At 46.5% G+C, this 17,022-nt stretch overlaps 1 protein-coding gene across 1 annotated transcript; it reads left to right on the top strand.

Moving 5' to 3' along the window:
- The first annotated feature begins 399 nt into the window (after nt 1-399).
- Nucleotides 400-15,517, top strand: TREM1 (triggering receptor expressed on myeloid cells 1). Its single transcript, NM_206970.1, is given in 4 exon segments — nt 400-479; nt 5,191-5,532; nt 6,771-6,972; nt 14,956-15,517. Coding segments are annotated over 4 exon segments (699 nt in total). The 5' UTR covers nt 400-430; the 3' UTR covers nt 15,062-15,517.
- Nucleotides 15,518-17,022: the final 1,505 nt, after the last annotated feature.

Genomic DNA, 17,022 nt, shown 5'->3' with positions numbered 1-17,022 from the left:
TTTAGATTGGATTTCTATGCTTTGTCCTCTAGTATATTTCTGAGCTCTTTAATGTGTTCTATTCATTTTACATTTGGGATTATTTCTGAAGTGAATCTTTTCTGTTATTGACCTTTCACATTGTCAAATCTGCCTTTCATTGCTTCTATCTAGTAAGGAACCTTTTGGATTTCTTTCTTCTTTTTTTAATGTCTTGTACTATATCATCCTGCATCTTTTCTGGTCTATGAATGAGCCCAGTCTTGGATCCTTATGTTGTCCTTGACGTCTGGAGCCAAGATAACCAGTGATGAAACGCAGCATCAGACTCAGCACCTCTCAGCGATGGCATAACATCCTGTTGTGCAACTTTCTGGAGCCTCTGGGGTAGAGTGTCCCTCTGTAGCTGTGCCAGGAGCCACAGAACAGTTGGAGTCAGTGCACATGAAGGATGAGGAAGGCCAGGCTCTGGGGGCTGCTCTGGATGCTCTTCATCGAAGGTAAGATGCGGAGGAGGCGTGAGCAGGTGAGCTCTTTGCCCAGGACCTGGGGTTGGGGCCAAGCCTTCCACAAGAAAGGTCTCCCTTTTCCTCTGAAGCTCCAGGGGATGTGGCCACCCAAGACAGAACCATCCAGTAGATATGCCACACTGGGTTTCTCCACCCAAACTTAAAAGAATCAGGAGAACACACAGGGCCTGAGAACAGAACTAAAGGGGGTGGGTTAGGGAAGCAAGATGCCTGGGCCTTTTGATGTTGTCAGGGACATGCAAAACCCTGAGTGGGAAACTAATGGTAGAGAAAAACCTCACCTTGACATGATCTAAAGGAATTTTGTTTTTGAGTTTGACCTTTTTTCCCCTTTATATTCCATCACGGTGCTTTGGATGTTGAAAGAAGTGTTGGTCACTCAGTTGTGTCCAAGTCTTTGTGACCCCATGTCTATCCATGGAATTCTCCAGGCAAGAATACTGGAATGGGTTGCCATTTCCTTCTCCAGGGGATCTTCCCCACCCAGGGATCGAACCTGGGTCTCTCACATTGAAGGCAGACTTTTTACCAACTGAGCCACCAGGGAAGCCTAAACCCCAAAGACATAGTCCATTCAATATATATCTCCCAGTGGCCAAGCTTGGGCCAGGAAACCTGCTATTGCTGAAGACACAGAAGTGCACGGAGAAAAGTGCCTGTTTAAACAGAGGCCGTGATCCCAGGGCCCTGAGGCTCTGCTGCTCGGGCTCCGCAGTGTTGCCGGGACCCTTCGCTCCTCTTCCTGCCCAGCTCGACCTTCACTACAAGTGGAAGCACTTGGAGTTTTTGTTGTTCCTGCTCCCAGTCCTCATGAATACATTGAGAAAATAAGCAGAGAAGGGGAACATATCAACAAGGAGTTAAAAGAAAGGTTTGCTTTGGAAAGACAGAAAGGATTCCAGGGAGAGGATGTTTTCCAGGGACCCACTGCCTTGAGCAAAGTCCTGGATAATCACCTCGTAGAGCCTGCACACCAGGGTTACTCTGGGATTCCTTGGAGCTGGGGTAATGATCTGGATGGGGTACATGGGAGTGTGGTTTCCATGGACCACCGCATTTCCTTGTGTCTTTTCCTTTTTTCTTTTTTTTTTAAACCTGTTTTCATTTTGCAGTGGAGACTGTTTATTTATTGATTTATTTTTAGTTTTATTCATTGATTTGCCTGCACTGGGTCCTCATGGTGGGGCATGGGCTTTCTCTAGTTGGGGTGAGTGGCGGCTCCTCTCTAGTTGCAGTGCATCGGCTTCTCATTGCGGTGGCCTCTCGTTGCAGCTCACGGGTTCTGGAGCACAGGTTCAGTAGTTGCGGTGCCTAGGCTTAGTTGCCCCTTGGCATGTGGTATCTCCCTGAAACAGGGATGGAACCTGTGTCCCTGCATTGGCAGACGATTCCCAACCCCACTGGACCACCAGGGAAATCCCTCCTTGTGTCTTATTCATGTTTTTCCAAAGGAGAATGGGAGAAGATGGAAGGTTGAAGACTGAGAGGAAACCAGTGGTTTTTTTCCACTGGGTCCCATCAGGGTAGATTAGGATGTAACATAAAAGCTCCTTCTAGACCCGGTATCCTGGGGAATAGAATTGTTAGTCAGCTATTCTCACTTGGGTTGGGGTTGGCTCTAATCCCAACCAGACAGCTGCTTTGGGCAATCTAGATCAGAGGTTTAGAGCTGATTCTAGAGTCTTCCCTGGTGGCTCCGACGGTAAAGAGTCTGCCTGCAGTGCCGGGGACCCAGGTTCAATCCATGGGTCGGGAAGATGCCCTGGAGAAGGGAACAGCAGCCCATACCAGTATTCTTGCCTGGAAAATTCCCATAGATGGAGGAGCCTGGCAGGCTCCAGTCCATGGGGTCACAGTTACTGCTGAGTGTTTAAGACACTCTCATTTCATCTTTATAACTTATAAGTTGATACTACTATTATTCTTAGTTTCGAGACTAGGGTCACCAAGAGTCGGACGCTTTCTAGAGTCTGACTATGAGGGTCTGAATCCTGACTTCACACATTTCTCCTATGGGACCTTGGGCAAATTACACAATGTGTGTGTGTGCTCAGTCGTATCTGATGCTTTGCAACCCCGTGTGCTGTAGCCCGCCAAGCTCCTGTGTCCATGGGATTCTCCAGGTAAGAATACTGGAATGGGCTGCCATTCCCACTCCAGGGGAGCTTCCCAATCCAGGGATCAAACTCGTGTCTCTTGCATTGACAAGCAGATTCTTTACCACTAGGCCACCTGGGGAGCCCAAATCACATAATAAGTTCTGGGTTATTAAATACACTTTCTGTCTTCCACTTACCTTGTCTTCAAACTAGGAAAAATAGCAGTGTCAACTGACATGTTATAAAGATTAAATGAGACAGTGTCTTAAACACTTGGCAGTAAAAGGTATTTGTTATTCTTTTTTACATTAATAATATAAAGAAGTCCTTTCTTGAAATGGCGCGAAAAGTGATGTACAGACTTCACTTCTGCGTTAGTTTCTTACTATCTGCTTTCAAAGGCACCTGGCAGGTTTGTGAGCAATCTGTCTCCTGTGACTCCTACTGTCTTGACCCATCCGGGCAGTTATAACAAAATACCACAGACTGGGTGGCTTATAAACAACAGAAATTTACTTCTCCCAGTTCTGGAGGCTGGAAATTCAAGGTCATGGTACCAGTATGCTTGGGTTCTGGGGAAGGTCCTCTTCTGAGTTGCAGACTGACTACCAATTTCCCACTGTATCCTCACGTGGGGGAAGGGGCAAGGGAGCTCCCTGGAGCCTCATTACTAAAGGCACTAATCCTATTCCTGAGGGCAGAGCCCTTATGACCTAACTATCTCCACCTTGAAGTTTAAGATGTCAAAATATGAATTTTAGGGGGACACTAACATTTAGATTAATAAAAGCAGCGATAATTGTAGGTAGTGGTAGCCTGACCTTAGTAATGGTAGGTGGATTGACCCACCACTATCCAGCCCATTATTTGGTTTTCCATGAAGGAAGGTATCTCAGGCCTGGATGGATAAACTGTAGTCCCTCAGTAAAGGGAGCCCTGCTGTGTCCAGTGGAAAACACAGACCTGGATCTTCTTACTTCAACTCTACTTGGCCCTCCCATCAGCAAGGATCCCTTGGACCAGACCAGAAATTCATGCCAATTCTAAGTTCAACATTCAAGAGTGTGATTGAAACTTTTGTCCCTGTAATCCAAGGGTTCTCAGCCTTAGCACTATTGACATTATGGGTGGGTTAATTTTTTCTCATGGGGGCCAGCCTGTGCACTGAAGGATGTTTAACAACATCTCTGGCTTCTGCCCATTAGATTCTAGAGCACCTCCTTCCTCCCAGTGATGGGGCTTCCCTGGTAGCTCAGCTGGTAAAGAATCCACCCGCAATGCAGGAGACCCCAGTTCTATTCCTGGGTTGGGAAGATTCCCTGGAGAAGGGATAGGCTACCTACTCCTGTATTCTTGGGCTTCTCTGGTGGCTCAAACAGTAAAGAATCCACCTGCAATGTGGGAGACTTGGGTTTTATCCTTGGGTTGGGAAGATCCCCTGGAGAAGGGAATGGCAACTCACTCTAGTATTCTTGCCTGGAGAATCCCATGGACAGAGGAGCCTGGTGGGCTACAGTCCATGGGGTTTCAAAGAGTTGGACATGACTGAGTGACTAAGCACAGCACAGCATAACTCTCAATCATAACAACCAAAAATATCTGCAGTCATTGCCCAATGTCCCCAGAGGGAAAATTGTCCCCACTGGAGGACCACTGCTGTGACTCCTTGACATTCTGTAATATTTAGAACTCTTTTGGATGCAAGCAACATCCTATAGACCAATCAACACAGTAAGAAAGAGCAGCAGTCTCAGAGAGGATTCTGATTGGCCCAACCTTAGTCATGTGCCCATTTCTAGGCCAATCAGCATGGCCAGTGTGGTGAGATTCTTTGGCTAAGCCTGTGTCTCTATGTCCATCCTGGAGAATATGGGCAGCCCCATCAGTAAAGGTACATAGGATGAGAAAGATGAGCAGCCTGAGAAAGAGGTGATCTGCTACCCAAGGAAGGGAGAGATGAAGACCACACCATCAGACATCAATGTCCACCATGTCCTTGAGATGGCTTCCTCGCCATTTTTCCAATAGTCTCTTGAACTGGTCTCTCTCCTTCTTAGATGAAGTTCCTCTAGCTGTTCAGTGGAGTCACTTTCTGAAAGTAACATTTCTTCACATCCACTTTGCACCGTGTCCCTGGTGGTCTAGTGGTTAGGATTCAGCAGTCTCATTCTGCACCCTGTACATCCTTCTCTATAATCTTTCCCTCCCGTCATGCCCTTGTCACTCATGGTCTTAGCATGTGTCCCACGCTCTGTCTCTATTCAGACAGTTTCTTCCTCCCAAAAACAGTCATTTATGAAAGTTGATTTGCACAAATCATACACAGTCTAACTTTTGTGGTCAAAATCAAACAAACAAACCAAACGAACCCCCATCCCCCAAAGCTACTTGCAGTGATAAGATCTGGGGTCTAAATGCTAACTTGCAGGGAAAGCTGCATCTTCTCTGGAGACCTTGAGGATCTTGTCTGAAAATTAGGTGATTTAACAAGAAAGAAATGTGGCTCCTCTCTCTTTCTTTTTTTTTCCCAAAGAGAGGGAAGCTATTCCTCACAAAGCCTAACTCAAATTCTCTGCTTACAGAAATCCAAGCTGCCGCTGAAGTATTCGAGGAGAAGTGTACTCTAGCAGAGGGGCAGACCTTGAAAGTGAGCTGTCCTACCAATACCAACATATATTCCAACAGCCAGAAGGCTTGGCAGAGGCTGAAAGATAACGGGGAGGTCCAGACACTGGCAATCACAGAGGGGTCCAGTCAAGTCCGGGTGGGGAAGTACTTCCTAGAAGACATCCCCAGTGAAGGCATGCTGCAAATCCAAATGGCCAACCTTCAAGTGGAGGACTCAGGACTGTACCGATGTGTGATCTTGGGACCCAGCGATCCCATCATCCTGTTCCACCCTGTCCGCCTGGTGGTGACCAAGAGTGAGTGACCTGGGGGTGGGTGGTATAGTGTGGGAGAGCCATATCAGGTCGGCTGGGACAGTGGTGGGAGCACCAGTAGGGCTGTGGCTCAGGATTTCTAGAAGCTTATGATCTTGCTCCTTGTTTCTAGAAGCTCCTTGTTTCTCATTTGAGGTCCTTGAGAGACATTTGGTCCAATGGTAAGAAGGGATTGCATCTCATTCTTTGTATGGGATTCCTCTTTGGAAGCAGAACCTAAAATGCTGTGCTATTGTAGGAAGTGGGATATGGGGAAAGGTGAATGATGGACTTGGGACAATTTAGTCTCATGCTTCAGGTCTGCATGTAGAAGTCATTTCCTTGGGAAGCCTCTGTGAGTCACCCTCCCTTCCTAAGGATGCATCTGAGGTCCCTCCTGTGTGCTTCCAAAGCAGTCCTCCTCAGACCTTAAGTGGGCACCAACCAGCTGGGGGTCTTATTTTAAATGTAATACGTCTAGGATGGGACCTAGACTCTGCATTTCCAGCCTCTTCACAGACAGTGCTGGCGCTGCTGGTCCATGGCTTCTGTTTTGAGTAGCAAAGCACCAGGGCTCACTTGGTACCCTCTTCATAGACAGCTCAGTCTCACTGGATGAAGTAGTGGCCAGTTCCCTTAACTGTCTCCCCTATTCATCTTTGAGAACCTTGAGGAAATCATCTGCCTTATTCGACTCTATATCTCTAGCAACTGATGAAGTGCCTGGCATATAGTAGGGCCTCCACAGATGTTGACTGGATGAATTAAGGAAAGCAGATTAGAACGGGGGCAGATTCAAGTTCCTAGCCCCTGTGGAGCCCATATCTAAGGAAGACAAGACACATCTGCAGTGTATTAATGAAAGATAACTTGCAAAGCAATAAGCCACAGGTACAAGTGAGTGCAAGGCAGAGAGAATGGTATAAGATAATCAGGGAATTATTCTTGAAGAAGGGCACATATGGATTGGTGAACAATAGCAGGCAAGTGCATTTCCAATAACATGAATAGCCTGGAAATACCTTCCTGCTTCCTTATCTCCCTCCTTCTTTCCTTCCTTCTTTCCTTTTCCCCATCTCTGACCCAAGCAATGCCACACTATTTCTTTATTAAAATAAAAAGCAAAAGGAAACCTTGGTTCATGAGTGGCCATTCATTTCCCTCCGAAGTTCCATTTACTGTACCACTCATCCTTCCATCTATCCATCATCTGTCCAACCATCCAATGTGCTTTCTTGCAGATTCTTTGGGAACCCCTGCCTCAGATGAGTATCCTTGCCAGGTCTCTGTTCAGAATCCCACCCCACTTCCCGTCACCACCAAGCTCCGTCCCAGGCCCAGGCCCAGGCCCAAGCCCGTGACCCAACCCATCCCCACATCAGCTGATAGGCTCTCCTCTCCTGGCTTCACAGTCACTCCCACAAATGTGACACACGTCAACAGGTATGGTTTCCAGGTCTCTGGGCCCTTGGATCGGACACCAAGTCCTTTGATTCCCAGTCCATGTGCTTAGAGGGTGTGGGGAGTGAGGGATGGGGGAGTGTAGAGGGCAGGGTGGGTTTGAGTCGTCTCTGTCGGGTGGATCTTCCCAGGGGAGGAAGGAGAGTGCTGGTGCTGGAGAGAGGAGGGGGCTTGAGGAGGGGGCTCTTGGAGGCAATGATGCGGCTGCCATTCTCCCCACCGTTTCCCTCTGTGTTTGCTTCTTGCCTGTCAGAGGGGTAAGGAGAGGAAAATGGCGTCTGTGCTGAATTCCAAGGGCTCAGCAAACCCCTAAGTGTAGTGGGAAAAGAGACCCTGGATTCTAATGCCAGCTAGATCGACTGAAAGTGTAACTTCAGGCCACTCAGGGGCCTTCTCTGGCTTCAGTTTCCTTGTTTCTATGGTTGGGGTTGGAGGGGGTAGGGGAGGGTAGAAAAAAATCAGAGCTGGAAGCCATAATCTAGCCCAACAGCTCTGAGCAACTGAGGTGTGTTAGGGTATCCTGGAGTGTTAGCTTTTATTTGGCTTGTTTTATTTATTTATTAAAACTTTTTTTTGAATGCACCCTGCAGCATGTGGGATTTCAGTTTCCTAAACAGGGATGGAACTGGCGTCCCCTCCACTGCAAGGCAGAGTCTTGATCACTGGACTGGGGAAGTCCCTGGCTGGTTTTCAATGCTGATGCACGTGACCTCTGTAGACCAAAAGAATTAGAATTTCTGGAGGTGGGGCTGGTCTCAGTAATTTTTATAAGATCTTCAGGCCTCTTAAAATGTGCAGGCAAAGCTAAGAATCATGACCTTTTCATGCACACCCTTTTATACAGTTTATTATTAAATGTTGATTTATCTAAGACTGTGTTTATCACTAAATGTTGACTTAGCAGAGAAAGAAATATTCTTCCGCATTCCTACCAAACTAATGTGTCTTTTTTTGTCCATCTTCTCTTCTAGTTTTTATTCATGCTTGGATATATTTTAATGTGGTGTTAATTCTAATTATACACATTTTCACTATTTTTCTTTTGGCTAAAACTATTCTTCAGTGTTGCTCCTTAGTCTTTGTTGTCAGAATTTCAGCATACTTTTCTATCAGTAGAAAGCCACTGCTCACATAATCCTTTGCCTGTTTTTAGACGTTGAGATTATTTTCATTTTTTGTAGTATTGATAACTCTGAGATGAACATATATTTGTAGATGTCCTTTTCTTCTTTTAAATTGTTCACTCAAAAGAAACTCTCTTAAAAGAAGCCGAACATTTGTACTGTCCTGTATGTGTCCTTGTATGCTCAGTCGTGTCCAGCTCTTTGTGACCACATGGACTGTAGCCTGCCAGGCTCCTTTGTCCGTGGAATTCTCCAGGCAAGAATACTATAGTGGGTTACCATTTCCTCCTCCAGGGAGTCTTCCTGACCCAGAGATTGAACCCGCATCTCCTGCATTGGCAGGTGGATTCTTTATCACAGAGCTACCTGGAAAGCCATTTTCCTCTACACATATTGCCAATTTGTTTTCCAAAGGTTGGAAACAATTTGCAGTGAGATCCACAATGCAGAAGAGAAGCAGCGTCACTGCAGGGCTCTGGTATCTAAACAATATATCTGTCAAAATAGATGTGATGCTGAAAGCTCGTATTCTAGGTATGCTGGTGCCAAATCAAATCTCAAAGATGGTTTTGGGTGAAGTAGAAAGGAGTAGCTTTGTTGTTTTGCTAAGCAAAGGGGGCCACTGTGGGCTAATGTTCTCAAAACTATGTGTTGCAACTTGGGGAAGATAGTGACAAGTTTCGCAGTAATTGTTCAGAGAGGGTGTGATCAGCTTGTGAACATTCTTCTGATGGGCTGGTGATGACATAAGTAGGAGACAGCATCCTCATCCTTCAGGTCCAACTGGTCTAGGGTCTACATGCTTGTGGGTGGCAGACCATCATTAATCTTCATTAACTTCTACCACCTGGAGGGGGTTTCAGTATCTGCAAAACAGCTCAAAGATATTGTCTCTATCCACTGATGAGGAATCACAAGCTGGAATCAAGACTGCCAGGAGAAATATCAACAACATCAGATATGCAGATGATATCACTCTAATGGCAGAAAGAGAAAGTAAAGAGCCTCTTGATAGGGGTAAAGAGGAGCGTGAAAAAGCTGGCTTAAAACTTAACACTCAAAAAACTAAGATCATGGCTTCCAGTCCCATCACTTGAAATGACAAATAGATGGGGAAAAAGTGAAAACAATGGCATATTTTATTTTCTTGGGATCCAAAATCACTGCAGATAGTGACTGCAGTCACAAAATTAAAAGACGCTTGCTCCTTGGAAGAAAAGCTATGACCCACCTAGACAGCACATTAAAAAGCAGAGACATCACTTTGCTGACAAAGGTCTGTATAGTCAAAGCTATGGTTTTTCCAGCAGTCATGTATAGATGTGAGAGTTGAACCATAAAGAAAGCTGAGCACCAAAGAATTGATGCTTTTGAACTGTGGTGTTGGAGAAGACTCTTGAAAGTCCCTTGGACTGCAAGGAGATCAAACCAGTTCATCCTATAAGAAACCAACCCTGAGTATTCATTGGAAGGACTGATGCTGAAGCTGAAGCTCCAATGCTTTGGCCACCTGATACAAAGAGCTGACTCATTGGAAAAGACCATGATTCTGGGAAAGATTGAGGACAGGAGGAAGTGATGACAGAGAATGAGATGTTTGGGTGGCATCGTTGACTCAATGGACATCAGTCTGAGCAAACTCTGGGAGATAGTGAAAGACAGGGAAGCCTGGCATGCTGCAGTCCATGGGGTTGCAAAAAGTCAGACACAACTGAGTGACTGAACGACAACAACAATTGATGGGAAAACAGAACCTTGCCCAGAGGCTGCTCTTGACTTTTTCTCCCTGGTCTTGCATCCCCAGCTCAGTTCAGTTGCTTAGTTGTGTCTGAGTCCTTGCAGCACTATAACTGCAGCATGCCAGGCTTTCCTGTCCATAACCCATTCCTAGAGCTTGCTCAAACTCATGTTCATCAAGTTGGTGATGCCATTCAACCATCTCATCCTCTGATGTTCCCTTCTCCTCCCGCCTTCAATCTTTGCCAGCATCAGGGTCTTTTCCAGTGAGTCAGTTCGTCCCATCAGGTGGCTAAAGTATTGGAGTTTCAGCTTCAACATCAGTCCTTCCAATGAATATTCAGGACTGATTTCCTTTAGGATGAACTAGTTTGATCTCCTTGCAGTACAAGGGACTCTCAAGAGTCTTCTCCAACATCACAGTTCAAAAACATCGATTCTTTGGTGCTCAGCTTTCTTTATGGCCCAACTCTCACATCCATACATGACTGCTGGAAAAATCATAGCTTTGACTAGACAGATCTTTGTTAGCAATGTAATGTCTCTGCTTTTTAATATGCTGTCTAGGTTGGTCACAGCTTTTCTTCCAAGGAGTAAGTGTCTTAATTTCATGGCTGCAGTCACCATCTGCAGTGATTTTGGAGCCCAAGAAAATTAAGTCTGTCACTGTTTCCATTGTTTCCCCATCTATTTGCCATGACGTGATGGGTGATGTTATCTCCATATCCTCACTGTAAAGAAAGCTGAGCACCGAAGAATTGATGCTTTTGAACTGTGGTGTTGGAGAAAACTCTTGAGAGTCCCTTGGACTGTAAGGAGATCCAACTGGTCCATTCTGAAGGAGATCAGCCCTGGGATTTCTTTGGAAGGAATGATGCTGAAGCTGAAACTCCAGTACTGTGGCCACCTCATGTGAAGAGTTGACTCATTGGAAAAGACTCTGATGCTGGGAGGGATTGGGGGCAGGAGGAGAAGGGGACGACAGAGGATGAGATGGCTGGATGGCATCACTGACTCGATGGACGTGAGTCTGGGTGAACTGGGAGATACTTCTCTGGGCAATCTTGATTTCAGCTTGTGCTTCATCCAGCCTGGCATTTCCCATGATGTTCTCTGCATAGAAATTAAATAAGCAGAGTGACAATAGACAGCCTTGATGTAGTTCTTTCTCAATTTGGAACCAGTCTGTTGTTTCATGTCTGGTTCTAACTGTTCCTTCTTGACCTACATACAGATTTCTCAGGAGGCAGGTAAAGTGTATTCTCATCTCTTGAAGAATTTTCCGCAGTTTGTTGTGATCCACACAGTCAAAGGCTTTAACATAGTCAATAAAGCAGAAGTAGATGTTTTCCTGGAACTCTCTTGCCTTTTCTATGATCCAACAGGTGTTGGCAATTTGATCTCTATTCCTCTGCCTTTTCTAAATCCAGCTTGAATATCTGGAAGTTCTCGGTTCATGTACTGTTGAAGCCTCACTTGGAAAACTTTGAGCATTATTTTGCTAGCGTGTGAGATGAGTGCAATTGTGTGATAGTTTGAACATTCTTTGGCATTGCCTTTCTTTGGGATTGGAATGAAAATTGACCTTTTTCAGTCCTATGGTCACTGCTGAGTTTTCCAAATTTGTTGGCATATTGAGTTCAGCACTTTCACAGATGATGATCTTTTAGGATTTGCAATAGCTCAACTGGAATTCCATCAGTTACACTAGCTTTGTTCATAGTGATGCTTCCTCATGCCCACTTGAATTCAACACTCCAAGATGTCTGGCTCTAGGTGAGTCATCACACCATCATGGTTATCTGGGTTCAGTTCAGTTCAGTTCAGTTCAGTCGCTGTCGTGTCCGACTCTTTGCAACCCCATGAATCGCAGCATGCCAGGCCTCCCTGTCCATCACCAACTCCCAGCTCACCCAGACTCACGTCCATCGAGTCAGTGATGCCATCCAGCCATCTCATCCTCTGTCGTCCCCTTCTCCTCCTGCCCCCAATCCCTCCCAGCATCAGAGTCTTTTCCAGTGAGTCAACTCATTGCATGAGGTGGCCACAGTACTGGAGTTTCAGCTTCAGCATCATTCCCTCCAAAGAAATCCCAGGGCTGATCTCCTTCAGAATGGACCGGTTGGATCTCCTTACAGTCCAAGGGACTCTCAAGAGTTTTCTCCAACACCACAGTTCAAAAGCATCAATTCTTCGGTGCTCAGCTTTCTTTACAGTCCAACTCTCACATCCATACATGACCAGTGGAAAAACCATAGCCTTGACTAGATGGACCTTTGTTGGCAAAGTAATGTCTCTGCTTTTCAATATGCTATCTAGGTTGGTCATATTAGGAAGGTCTTTTTTGTATACTTCTTCTGTGTATTCTTGCCACCTCTTCTTAATATCTTCTGCTTCTGTTAGGTCCATTCCATTTCTGTCCTTTATTGAGCCCATCTTCGCATGAAATGTTCCCTTGGTATCTCTAATTTTCTTGAAGAGATCTCTAGTCTTTCCCATTCTATTGTTTTCCTCTATTTATTTGCATTGACCACTGAAGAAGGCTTTCTTATCTCTATTCTTTGGAACTGTGCATTCAGATGGCTATATCTTTCCTTTCCTCCTTTGCTTTTAGCTTCTCCTCCCTTCCCTAATTAACAACTGCTTGAATCTGCCCCCTGGGGCTCAGGGAAAGCCATGGAGGCTGAATGAAGGTTGTTTCCTAAAATCAAAGAAATGGGGGATACAAGAACCTTGTGCCCAGGAGCCCCACAGGACCCTGCATGGTATCAGACATGAGCTGGGACTTGCTTTCATCTATTAACTGTGGACTTTGAGCTCCACAGGGTAGAGGCAGAGTGCCCTCTTCCCCTTCTGTTGTGCCTAAGTGTACAGTACATAGTAGGAGATCATTAAAATATTTAAAATAAAACACATCTTTACAATAAATGCTATTCTTTTTTTTTCACTAATTTTCCAGAGTATAAACAGAGAGTGCAAACTTTCGCCCATATTCTTACTAAAGGCTATACCTCCTTCATGTATTGACTTTATGTGTTTTAATTAACACAAACCAGTCTATGTATCAGAGTCCAGTTGGGAAGGCAGAAGCCACTGAGCTGTTTGAAAAAGAGGGAATTTAGTGGAGGGAGCAGTTTGTCCAGGAAATGGAGGAGCAGAGGCGCCTATCTGGGGCTGGAGGGTGTGGCACCTCAGAGGAAGCCGCTGTCACCCTGTCTTCGGAGGGTTCCACGGAGGCAGGCTGTGGAGAAAATCTTGTGCAAATGTTTTAGGAAGGGATCCCAGGAAAAACCATTCCTGGGGAGTGGGACTGGGAGGGAAGGAAACCTAGCAAAGGGTGCCATAACCTAGGTGAGTCTCACAGGGACTAAAAGGGCTTCTGGGCATCACAGGAGTTGTCTGTATGGAGAGGGGGTTGGGGAGCTAGAGCATTTGTACTCCCAGCACCCGGTGAGGGGCACAGGAATTCCCCAGCACTGTGGCTGGAGTGGCTTGGGGTGGGGTGGGATGGGGGTGTCTGGCCGCCTGCATACAGCCTCAGAAAGGGATGCAATGCTTGCCCTTGAGAGTGGACATGTTCTAGGAGCTCTGTGCAAGAAAACATTCCAGGGCTTGGAAGGGATAAGGCAGGGCACTGGCAGGAGACCCTTGGAGAGGTTACAGTTTGTGGAGCCCAGAGCTGGAACCTCCCTGGGCGGTAGGGCTGGAACCGGGCACAGGCTTGCACTGCAGGGGGCATAGCTGCAAGCTTGAGGGTCTAGAGAGGCATTGCCTTCCAGCCCCAGCCAGGGCAGCCAGGGCTGAACTTGGCTGCCTCAGACATCTAGTTCCTGCAGGTCCAAGACAGTGCCGCAGGCTGGGGGTAGATTTTAGCACAAAAGGACCTGTGCTGCTTTTCTATGGCTGTTGTATCATTTCTCCCTTTGCAGGCTTGTTTATTCAGGTTTAAGTTTTGCATAGGCAAACGTGTTGATTTTTAAATTATTGCTTTGTTTTATTCCTTAATTGTGTTTATCCTACTTCCTGGTGCCTTCTCTATTTTTTTCACTTTATTTTGATCTTAATCCATCAGCAGGGGTGTGGGGGTGGGGGGTGGGGTGGGGTGTTATTTTGCTCTATGCTGCAAATGATAGGAGCAAAGACTTTTCCTTACATTTTGCCATCCAGGTGTCACAAGACTGTTTATTTACTAGACAGTTCTTGCCTACCTTTTGGGCTGCCGATTTCCTTAGATACGAACTCTTAGCTATCCTTAGATCTATATCTGGACTTCTATTTGTTTCTCTGCTGTTTCTCTTTTCAACCCGGTGTCTCATCTCTATGGATTGGTTGTGCTATAACTTATTTTCACGGGCTTCCCAGGTGGCAGTAGTGGTAAAGAACCTCCCAATGCAGGAGACATAAGAGACATGGGTTGGATTCCTGGGTCAGGAAGATCCCCTGGAGGAGGGCATGGCAACCCACTCCAGGATTCTTGCCTGGAGAATCCCATGGACAGAGGAGCCTGGAGGGCTACAATCTATAGTGTTGCAAAGAGTCAGACACAACTGAAGCAACTGAACACACACACAACCTATTTCCACATCTGCTGAGTCTATACAAGCCAAGTTCCTCCATTCATTCGTGTCCTTTTCTTATAGTATCTACTGATGTTTACCCAGGACTTTTAGAATCATGTTGCTGAGGTCTATGAAAATTCATGATGGGATTTTGATGGGGACTGGAACCTCAGTTTATAAATGAGGCCAGAGAGGTGAGGTGACTCTCCCAGGATAGGTCTTGATGCTGAGAATGGAAGCCAGGATTCCTTGCTCTGGGAGCCCTTGCTTTCTCTACCGCATCAAGGTAGGAGGGAGCCTTGTCCGCCTGTCCTTTCTCCCTGATGCCTCTTCTGAACGTGGACTCTGTGCTGTCTACTAAGTATATTTCTAATCAGTAGTTTTAGGTGATGGGACAAACTAGATGCACATGACAGAGCCAGTCAATATGGGGAAAGGAGGGATTGGGAGCAGATGAGCCAAGGGGTTTGAAAGCCCGTGACAAACACACACGTGTGTGGGAGCATCCATGTTCATAGCAGCGCCCACTCTTCTGTCTCCCCCAGAGCTCCTGGGATCAGCATCATCATTCCTGCAGCATGTGGACTCCTGAGTAAGACCCTGGTCTTCATCGGTCTGTTTGCTGTCACGCATAGGTCATTTGCATCTTAGCCACAGGAATCCACAAGAATGACCTCCAACCTCCACCCGTGTCCACCCAGCAGTTGTGCCTGAAGAGGGGTGTAAGGGGAAGAGGCGGGGGTCAGTGATATGAGCTGATCTGTAACTCAGGTGACTTCTAAGGCTCAGGATCCCACCTTCTTGGCCCTGCTAACTCCCTTTATTTAACTGATAATCTTGGATGTGCTTTGTCCCCTCACAAGAGAAGATACAGCCCCACACCTGCTCATTCCACTGGCGGCTCAGGGTTTGCATTAAATACAGACACTTCCTGGGACTTCCCTGGTGGCCCAGTGGCTAAGTCCGAGTTCCCAATGCAGGGGGTCCCCTGGGTTCCATCCCTGTCAGGGAACTAGATCCTGCTTGCTGCAACGAAGGTCAAAGATCCCATGTGCTGCAACTAAGACCTGGCACAGCCAAATAAATAAATAAGTAAATATTAAAAAATGAAGACACTGCCTGATGCTTTTCACTGTCAAGGTCTGTGGAATTCGTGAGGCACAGAGGCTACGGTTGCTAATTCTGCCCTGGTCCTCACCCTGGGCTACAACATTTTGACTTAAACTGGACAGAGTTCCAAGTACAGAAGCATCTTGTTCTCTCAGCTGCCAGGGCTGTCCTCTCCTCTAGAATCAGATGTTTCAGTTTCTCCCCTTCATTTATGGCCTTTTCCAATACTTCCTGAAGATTATTGAAAACCATGGAGCAAAGAGAAGATGAGATGTCATGGTAAGAATTCCATATTTGGGAGAGGGGAACTGAGCTCACCAGAAGGATGTATCCTGGGACAATACTGGGAGGATGAGATAGGATTCATGGCTTAGGACTGGTAAAGCAATATCATTTGTCTACGGTGTGCATTTATTGTGGGCATCAGCTGGGATGCATCTGGATCCTCAGAACAACCCCACAAAGCCAGAGATCCATGCCTGAAATGAGACCACATGAGAAGTGCATCACCACTTACTGGAAGGGACGAAAACTAGAGCTCCTTTACTGAAGACCAAGCGCCTCAAAGCCATATAGACCAGAACAACAGGGAGCCCACTCTATCTAAGTGCCTCTTCCTTGTATCACATGAGGGGCAGGGGTGGTGGTGACCAGCTCTCACCAGTTAGGCTCCTAGAGGTTGTCTCCCACATGCCCTGCTGGCACCACCCCCTGCCTTCCTCTGCCTCTCTCTCTGCCCCTACAGCTCCCCCTTCACTCTCAAGCTCATCCATGAAATAGGTATCCAAGCCCACCAACAGATTTAAATCAGTACTTTCGGATTTTCTACTCTTCTGACTCTAAAGGGGAAGGAACCCCACTAGTGGTGAAGAGATGATGAGTTCTTCCATTCCCATTCAGGAATGGCCAAGGCCAAAGTTGTCTTAAATTCCCTAAGAGCAAACATACTCTACCACCCACGATCCATATTCTTACCATCAGGATGCCCTTCCCCTCCCTTTCTGAAACAGGTACTCTGAGAGCTAAGATACAGTCCTCCCCTCCCTGAGCCCCCTGCCATCCTGTGAGGACTTCCTCACCAACCTGGGGACTGACCCCTCTGAGAATCATGCATTTGGCCACTTAGGTCAAGTCACATGTCTGTACCATAGATGCCAGGGAGAAGGGGCAGGAGAAATATCTTTCTCCATGCTCAATAGAAGGGGAAGTGGAGTTCTGTGCCCCGTGAGACCCACACCTTGGGGCATATCCCCAAACGGAAAGGGTATTGGGTGCTGGAGAGCCAAAAGACGATGAATATCTATTACACAATTCCAAAGCTGGTAGAATTAAATGAGACAACCTGAGTAAAACATCTGGCACACAGCAGGACTTCAATCCTTGGAGTCACTCCATTAAAACTGTGATTTCTATGCTCCCGTCTGGACTGGAGCTCAGGGAAGCACATACCTTAGATTCAGGCAGAGCACCTGAGGAACGCTTCAGGGGCTACCTGACTCATA

The sequence above is a fragment of the Bos taurus genome, chromosome 23, assembly GCF_002263795.3.
Source record: "Bos taurus isolate L1 Dominette 01449 registration number 42190680 breed Hereford chromosome 23, ARS-UCD2.0, whole genome shotgun sequence".
NCBI classification, from domain to species: Eukaryota; Metazoa; Chordata; class Mammalia; order Artiodactyla; family Bovidae; genus Bos; species Bos taurus.
The sequence above is the reverse complement of the archived record's forward strand: the minus strand, read 5'-3'. Positions and strand labels throughout refer to the sequence as shown.